At 33.2% G+C, this 9,325-nt stretch overlaps 1 protein-coding gene across 1 annotated transcript; it reads left to right on the top strand.

Moving 5' to 3' along the window:
* Window positions 1-926, top strand: LOC131298708 (uncharacterized). Its single transcript, XM_058324184.1, has one exon. The coding sequence runs from the start codon at window positions 138-140 to the stop codon at window positions 924-926; it is 789 nt and encodes a 262-aa protein (XP_058180167.1). The 5' UTR covers window positions 1-137.
* The last annotated feature ends 8,399 nt before the right edge of the window (window positions 927-9,325 follow it).

Raw genomic sequence — 9,325 nt, 5'->3', positions numbered from 1 at the left:
TTGATTGATTAATGAAAATTTGAGAGGTTTCTCATAATTGTGTGTTCGTAAAGGGAATACCTTTAATTCATATTTGTTCGTGATTGTTCTTGTTACTCGTTTTTGTCTTTTTCAACACACCCCTCCCTTCATTCAAGATGCCAACAAGTACAGATTATTCCTACAACATACAGTCCATACTGGCCCGATACCATCGCGTATTCTCTTCGTTCAAGATGCCAACAACTAAAGATTATTCCTATCACATACGGTTCATACTTGTCCGATACCGTCCTATACATGAAGATCAATCGTTGTCGTTCGACGATCCATTTCACGTTGATTTACGCATTTGGTATACACGACGTGATCAACATGCAGTGCCTATAAACATGATAATGAAAGAAGCCCCACTGCACCACGGGCAACTAAAATCACATGACACGGCGAGGCTAGCACTGACACCCTTGTTGAGCATCCTCTCTACTACGGGAATCGACGTAAATGATCAGACCGTAAACGACATATCTGATTGCGCTATGGCTTTGAGTTCAGTTTCCATCAGTTGCGGCCCTGACCACGGTCTCCTTGTGCCCGGAATCCAGCTCCTGTTCATCGACGCAACTAACACGGTCGGCCCGGGGCCCTCAATCGACAGTTGCATAGAGGTGTTGGAGAGATTGGTTCTTGTTCATGACGGTGGTTGGGGTTCGATGGACTGGTGCGCGATCTGTTTAGAAGATGTTGGTTGTGCGGGCAAAGTTGCCCAAATGCCGTGCTCGCATGTGTATCACGGTGACTGTATCATCGAGTGGTTGAAGATGAGTGATTTGTGCCCGCTATGCCGATACCAGATGCCAGCATTTAATTTTTTTTGTCGCAGATTAATGTTTTGCCGTACTAAATTATCAGTTTTTAGCGACAACATCTATATTTCGTCACTATAGATACTAGATTTTCCTGTGCGCAGAAATTGTTGCAGTCCCTAAATACATATATTAGTGACAAAAGATTAATGTTGTCGCTAAATATAAGACCTCCTTATAATCCTAATTTTTTGTAGAGTAAATTGATTAAGGGTCGTAGTCTCTAGTCCTACTTATGTATCCATCCTATAGTCTTTTTTGTTTTTTTTTGTCATTCGTTAAACCCAATCTACTCTATCTTAGGGGACTTGGGAATGGGGATGAGTGCTTACGGAAATTGAACCCTGGCCATGTGCATAAGAGTATAAGGGAGGCACCAACTGCACTCCACTTCACTTGCGTATCCATCCTATAGTCAAACTAGTGAATTATGAATCATGATCACATCATGAGATTCAAAAAACATCCCAAAACAAGACAATTTTTTATTGGATATTTTCGCACCCATAGCCAACCCGCACCGTCTCAAAGCCAACGAGTTTTATTGGATTTTTTTAGCAGTTTAAATTTTTTTAGCATTTTAAGTGGATTTGTTTTGCAGCTTTATTGGATTTTTTTTATCAATTTATTGGATTTTTTTTGGATGAGGTGGACGGGTGAAAATTATAAGAAGTAAAAAATACAATAAGATAGAAAAAACGACACCACATGATTGACAAGGCCATTTAAACAAGAGAAAAAAACAACTCTTTAGATGTTTAAAACCAAGTCTAAAATTATTCCATTCCTGCAAAACCAAGTCTAAAAGCAAAATCATACGGAAAAGAATCCAATATACACACACACCTCCAATACGAATTTTTGTGGTTCGCTTTGTGGCCCAGTATATTAATTTTGCTGTTTATTTATGAATTTTTGTGGTTATTTTTATGACTTTTTGTAGTGTTGTTTATGAATTTTTGTGGTGGTGTTTATGAATTTTGTATAAAAAAGACAGCGCAAGTTTAAAAAAAAAAAAAAGTGGTTTAAAATCATGAATTTTTATGGCAATTTTTGTGGCATGGTTTATGAACTTTTGCGTCCAATCTATAAATTTGATGGTGTCCAATTACAATTTTTTGTGGCTCAAAATACAAAGAAAATGTGAAATTCTTGAGTAGTCTACTTTCTCGCTCTTCAATTTGTAAAATAAGAACTCTTTGGTTAATGGAATTCTAAAAAAAAACTTTTTCTTGCATCCTCTGTTTATTCTTTTTTTTGAATAAAAGATTTTCTCTCTGTAATTTTTTTAATAGTTAAGGTGTTGAAAACCTGTAAGAATTAGTACAAGAGATCACCCTAGAGACGCCTTCTCGGTGTTTATCCTAGCCTTCTCCAAATCATACCAAATTTCAAAAGTTCAACGACAATGATGTGGTATTTTTTTTTAACACGGAATGTGGAATTTTTAATAAATACAAAAATATAATGCACTGGATTGGGTCGATACCGCGCGATTTGAGAAAATTTAACTCACAGTTAACCTAACTCACCACCATACATCTTATCACCGGCCAACTTAATCCATATATACTCCCCAACCGCCGATGGCATTGAAGGTTGGTTCGGGTTGTGTACTTGAGTCACAGGTTCATCTCCACCCGACTAGAACCTAGTCGTTCAAGATGCATGGGTTAGTCTAGACCAACGAGGTGACATAAAAATTTGATCAAAATTTACTTAGAATTAAGAAAAAATAACTAAAAAGACCGCGCCAAAAAATCAAAAAAAAAAAATTTGTGGCTATAGGGGGCCTCGGGGCTCACCAACTTGGTATGAACGGCCCTGATCTCGTACTTTTGCCTAGAAAACAATCATGTAAAAAAATAAGCTTGAACAAATGATTGTTCTTGTAACCTGATTTTTTTTCCTTCGTTTTTTGTTCTTCTTTTTTGAATTTTTGTTAGATTTGCATTACATTTCATAGATTAATCATCCATCTCGACGAGATAAGTCTAAAAAGTAAAAAAAATATGACCAAAAGCGAAGAAAAAATTCACAAAAAACGAAAAAAGTATCAAATAGCTGGTTTTTTTTTAAATATCTAAAATGTCGTCTTATATGAATTTTTTTCAATATCAGTCCATACTTTTATGCTTTTTCAATTTGTCTCATCGAGACAAACGATTAACTCTAAAAATTACAACGAAAAGCTAAATGAATAATTACACAAAATAAAAAATACTGAAATATAAGTTTTGGATAAATAAATTTACAAAAACGCAATCAAATGGACATTTTATATTCATAATCTTATACATAGTCATTCATCATATAAAACAATATGCAAACTATTCAAACTCCAAGGAATTTGGCCAAGTGATTGTGAGAAAGTAATAAGTGCTGGTCATAGACTCATAGGTTCCATTTCTCACGGAGGCCAAATATTCCAAATCTTGGGGCCACTGCAAGTTATGTCCGGTCATTACTTTCAAGACCAAGGAATTAGTCGAGGTGCGCACAAGCTGACCCAGATATTCGGTTATTAAAAAAAATGCGGACTATTCATTTGTGTACACGAATTCGATTAAGCAAAATTTCCTCCTCAATATTTAAAAGGTAAATGATGTGAATGGCTATGATGCTCACAAGTGGTTTGAAAGCATCAAACTCCCAAATTGTACTTGTACCGCCCCACTATTTTCTAAAAATAAACTAAAAAAGACACTGTATTTTAAACACTTCTAGGCTCCTATTTTCTCCATAAATAAATTACATTACCAAAATAAACTTAAGCCGCATTCTAAATAATCTTCTAGATGCTCCAAAATAATCAATTCTTCCAAGACCTCTCCGAAATAAATCCTTATATGCTCCGATTCAATTTTCACTAATTCGGCTCCATACCTGAAAAAGAAATTATTCGGAAAGTATACGATACAACAGAATAACAAAGCTCATAAGTGGAATCAATAAACGATAATCGACCACCAAGTCGAAGCAACAATCACATCACAAGGACCTCATACCATGTCCTTCTCAGTACATGACCAGTGACCCTCCCCCAATACCTTCCTCACCGAGTCATCCTCGACCCATTCTGGCTATTGGATAGGCTATTGGTGCATGAGTTTACTCGATCTCTGTGCTAAACAATTCTATAGTACTCATCCAGTAATATCATATTCGATACCAATTATTCCACTTTCCAATGATATCCACAAGATTGAACAAATTTCACGAGAAAATCAAAAGGAGTACAAAATTGAGAGTGAAGAAAGGATTCCGGAAGTGGGAAACATATCGTATACTCCTTGGATTACCTCAAATATGACCGGCCGTTTTGTCCACGAATCGACGCCTTAGAAATATTTTTCCATACTAATATCCACCCTTCAAAACATCACTAACTATTTATAAACTTTCAAGATTTTTCCCTCTTCTCTTTTTTCCCTTCTATTCTCTCCTTCTATTCTCTCTGGTGTGTTTTGTGGTATGTGGAGTGGAGGGGAGGGGTGAAGCCTATTTATACCCATGGAAGAAGAATCTAGATCATATCTAGAAAAATCTAATCAAATCTAGATCATATCTAAACAAAATCTTAGAATATCTAATAATATCCAAACAAATCTTAATGTATCTAAGTATATCTTGGGATATCCAATCATATCTTATCCTAATTCAATGTAATCTTATCTTAGATTTTTAGGATTATGAAGTAGGGCTAGGGTTCTATAATAGTTGGGTACAATGATACCAAAGTTCAAGATATGAAAAAAAAATCCTATGATATCAAAGGGTTTTTAATGTCTAGCTCCTAGAGTTAAATTATAATACAATCACTTCAATAAATGATAAAATAATTTTTAGTAAAAGAATTATAATAAAATGTTTAAAAATTTGACGTGAAAATTCGGGTCATTACAGTACTAGCATCCTTTTGATCATTGCAATTAAAAAGTGAAATGTAGACCGTTGATTTGCAAATATGTTGTCGGGTAATAGCCCTTGGTTCTCTTCCCATTACCTCTTTCTTGTTTTCTGCAAAGCATTTTTCCTTTTTTGTATAGATCGTTTTTCCCCCCAAGTAAAACTACTGGAGTATTATGCAGAGTAAAACAACAAAGACGCATTATTGCACGTTTCCATTTCAAAGATCTTTTTTATTTTTTATTTTGACATGGATGGTGGCCGTACGTACGTGGGATGCTAATGTTTTGATTTAGCATGGTATATATTTTTGGAGCTAATTAAAAGATTCATTCTATAATAATAAATTTTTGCTAAAAGTCTATTAAAGGGTAAATAATTCAGATATTACATTAGAGGAGATTTTTATTTCTTATTATATAGCCAACCTTTTTTATGAGTACTGCTATATACACCGACCATTTTTGGACCGAAACCGTACCGACGGCCGCGCGCGGCCGTCTCCGGCCACCGGTATATACACGAAAAATAGGGTGTTTAGATCAAGCACCCTACACACATCGGATGACGTTGATTCCCGCGCTGGGCCCCTCGGTTTTTTTTTTTAAAATTTTTGGACGGCTCGGATCGGCCGTCCGGTGGCCGGAGACGGCCGCGCGCGGCCGTCGGTACGGTTTCGGTCCAAAAATGGTCGGTACACATAGGATTTTCGCTTTTTTATAATCCCATTTTTCGGTTTTCCCTTCATTAAGAATTGCAAGTGCAAACATACCCGAAATCTTTCATAAACTATCAAGTAAGATTCATATTGCATTTTGTTTAGATTCATATTAAAAGATGTAAGCGATTGAAAGCTGGAGCGATTATCATAAATCGTGCTAACTTTATGTGGTAAATGTGGTTTCAACATATAGTCATTGTTACCTTTCAACAAAGTAAAAAATTATAAAGACGTGGTTAGTGTTGTGAACAAGTGTTAGCCCATGATAAAAAATTCAACTTTTGTTGTATCTGTACCCTTATTCTATGGTAAGTATGGGGGGGAGGTGACCTGCTTCCCTCCTCCCCCGGGCTCTCTCCTCCTTTTCCCTCGACCCTCTTTCCTGTGACTGTCCTGTTTTCTTCTTCCGGCGCACCACCGTCGCTGCTCTTCCCTCCTTTGGGTTTGGTGGCGGCAGGAGGCGGCGGGTGGTGGTTGGTGGCTTATTGGGTGGCGACTTTATTTGTTTGTTTCGATCTGTGTAGCTTGTGTTGTGGCTGTAGTGGTGGCGCTATTGGTGGCAGGCGGTGGAGCAGTTGCTTGGGTTTGGGGGTTTGGGTTGTATTAGGTGTTTTGGGTTTTGCGTTTTGAGTTGTTTTTGGTTTGGGTTGGTTTCTTACCAACATGGGCCGTTTAAGTGTTTTTCTCTTGGTTTGGGCTCAGCCTGTTAGGCCCTAATCAGTTTTCCTCCATGTGGTTAAGAGATGATGATGGTTAGGCTGATGTATCCACTCTCCTTTTTGGCTTTGTACTTTGTGTCTGAGTTAATAAAATTCTCTTTTTGGTGATAAAAAAAAGTATGACATTAATGACGTGTAGATATACATTTATGTATCATCTTAAATGCTCTGTATCATGGTATGGTTTCTACCACATTAAATTTACTTCGTATCTACTTGTATTACTTTTTGTTAAGTTAAATAATTGTGTAATAGCTTTATATTTAATGAAAATAAAGAATTAAATGAATGAGACATTTCAATTTAGTGGTTCATTAGTGATTACTCCTACATTTGTCAAGTAATCAATGTTAACCACTGAGACTGTTACACCTTCATTTTCCAAGTATTAAGTGTTAATTGCCAAGTAATAAATTTTGAAATTTACTAATTGTGTCGTTTGAAGGATTGAAATAGATAAATCAATGGCTAAATAATTAATTAGTCTACTTTAGCCAATTGTATTAATTTCACTAATCACTATCAATCACGATCTTTATTGACTATCACATCTGCTAAATATGATCTCAATCGATTCGAATCGTTGAATCAATTGGTTGAACTTATAATCAGATCAATTAATTGCAAATGAATCAATCCTCATTGATTGATCACTTTCAAGTATATCAGCGTAACACTATTTGTTGTTAGATTTGCAAATTATGTCATATTGATCAATGTAAACTATATTAATTGAATTGAATAGTTTAAATTCATTAAATACTATCATTAATTCAATTGAAAATCCTACAAAATCATTCAATATTTGTTAAGCAAAAAATAATTATTGTTGATTTTTGTCGTAACAATTAACTTATAGCGTTAGTTTATGGTATATAAAACTAAATTTGTAAGTTATCAAAATATTAAATGAATGTTTTATTTTCACAATAATATATCTAAAAGCAAGTCAATTAAATATATTTATAATAGATGGTATTTAAAAAATATTATTAAAAAATTTATAAATATTATTTTGAGAATTACGGAAATATTTATATAATTTTTTATTATCAATAAATTGTTTTAATTATATTTTAAGAACAAATTAAAAATTTTAGCTAGATTTATAATCAAATACAATTTTTAAGGTTACTCACCCCCAAATTGTTAGCAAAAAGACAAAAAGTATGGTATATATAGCTTAAAGTGGTGTGCATATGCTTTATTTTCACAATAATATATCTAAAAGCAAGTCAATTAAATATATTTATAATAGATGGTATTTAAAAAATATTATTAAAAAATTTATAAATATTATTTTGAGAATTATGGAAATATTTATATAATTTTTTATTATCAATAAATTGTTTTAATTATATTTTAAGAACAAATTAAAAATTTTAGCTAGATTTATAATCGAATACAATTTTTAAGGTTACTCACCCCCAAATTGTTAGCAAAAAGACAAAAAGTATGATATATATAGCTTAAAGTGGTGTGCATATGCTTTATTTTCACAATAATATATCTAAAAGCAAGTCAATTAAATATATTTATAATAGATGGTATTTAAAAAATATTATTAAAAAATTTATAAATATTATTTTGAGAATTACGGAAATATTTATATAATTTTTTATTATCAATAAATTGTTTTAATTATATTTTAAGAACAAATTAAAAATTTTAGCTAGATTTATAATCGAATACAATTTTTAAGGTTACTCACCCCCAAATTGTTAGCAAAAAGACAAAAAGTATGATATATATAACTTAAAGTGGTGTGCATATATGAATCCCAAAAGTCTAAAATGTATTCTGCCAAAAAAAATTAAATTTACCTTGCTTTTTTTTTTTTTATCAATGGTAACTTGTTACCTGAGTAACAAGTTTTAGTAAGTGTTATAATACTCTGTAGAGTAGTAATTTTGGAGAAAAAATTGGTGACTTCCTTCCCTCATATTATGAATTTGGAAAAAAAATCATGTACTCAAAAAAAAAAAAAACAGATGTGTTCTTGAATTTGTAAAAGAATGCAAAGTTCTTCATGTACTCAACCACAAGGAGAGTAACGAAAAAGAATAAAATAAAAATGAAAAAAAAAAGTGAAATACTTTTATCCGGCGACAATGAGTTGAATTGTAAATGATCGAAAGATATGAGCTTCACTTTTGGAAGGAAAGAAAAAGAAAGAGTTTGTGGTTGAAGAAAATGAGATATAGAGCAGACGAAAAAAATAAGAAAAAAATACCATTTGAAACACGCGTGTATATAAATTTTAGAACTAGTTAACTTATGTGGTGTGAGATCCACAAATTTTGATTATTGAAAAAGGTTGCTAGTTTTGGTTATTTAAAACCCAAAATTTGATTATTTATAAGAATGTTGTTAAATTTGATTATACCATTATGAGCTATCTTTTACCCAAATATTGTTAAATTTAAAAATAATTTGCTTTTGATTATGTCACTGTGGATGACCTTAATAAATGGTATATAAAACAAGTGGTAAATAATCCTACGGTTTTTTGGTCAAAAGTTCACAAAATCATCTAATTTTTAACAAAATCACTTTACTTTTTGTTAATAGTTTTGATCCAAAGGGCTATGATTTAACCATTTTTGATTATATAGTCCATATTTATTGAGAGTATGATGCTCCCATATTACTTGGGAGCATCATAGAAGTTTTGGTGAAGCAATTCATATCATAATGGTATGTGCCGGGTAGGAAAATTAATTTAGTAGTTTTGTAGTACCGTCACGTGGTGTTAACTTTTATCCATCAAATATTTGTGTGAGACCCCGTGTTAAGTATATGAACCCTACAAAAATATGTAATGTATTGAAACACTATGTAACGGTGTCCCAAAATTACCAAATAACTACTCGCTGGGTAGAGCCCAAAAGGAAATGAAACAAAAAATTCAATCAAGAGGGCGGGTACCAAGTGGTCGTGCCCACGTGGTTTCCAAATAGCTCATCCTGATCGTCCAAAAGTATACTGAACGGTCCAGATTGAAACACCTCCTCTCCTCTCACTCCATCACTCTCTCTCCTCTTTCTTTCTTTTAAATTTGAGCCATTCAAAATCAAAATAGACAGCCTGGATGCTGAGCAGGCGAAAAAAAAATCAAAAGTGCTACTCTC

This window comes from Rhododendron vialii, chromosome 8a (genome assembly GCF_030253575.1).
Source record: "Rhododendron vialii isolate Sample 1 chromosome 8a, ASM3025357v1".
Classification (NCBI taxonomy): Eukaryota; Viridiplantae; Streptophyta; class Magnoliopsida; order Ericales; family Ericaceae; genus Rhododendron; species Rhododendron vialii.
This window is presented reverse-complemented; position numbering and strand designations above follow the sequence as displayed.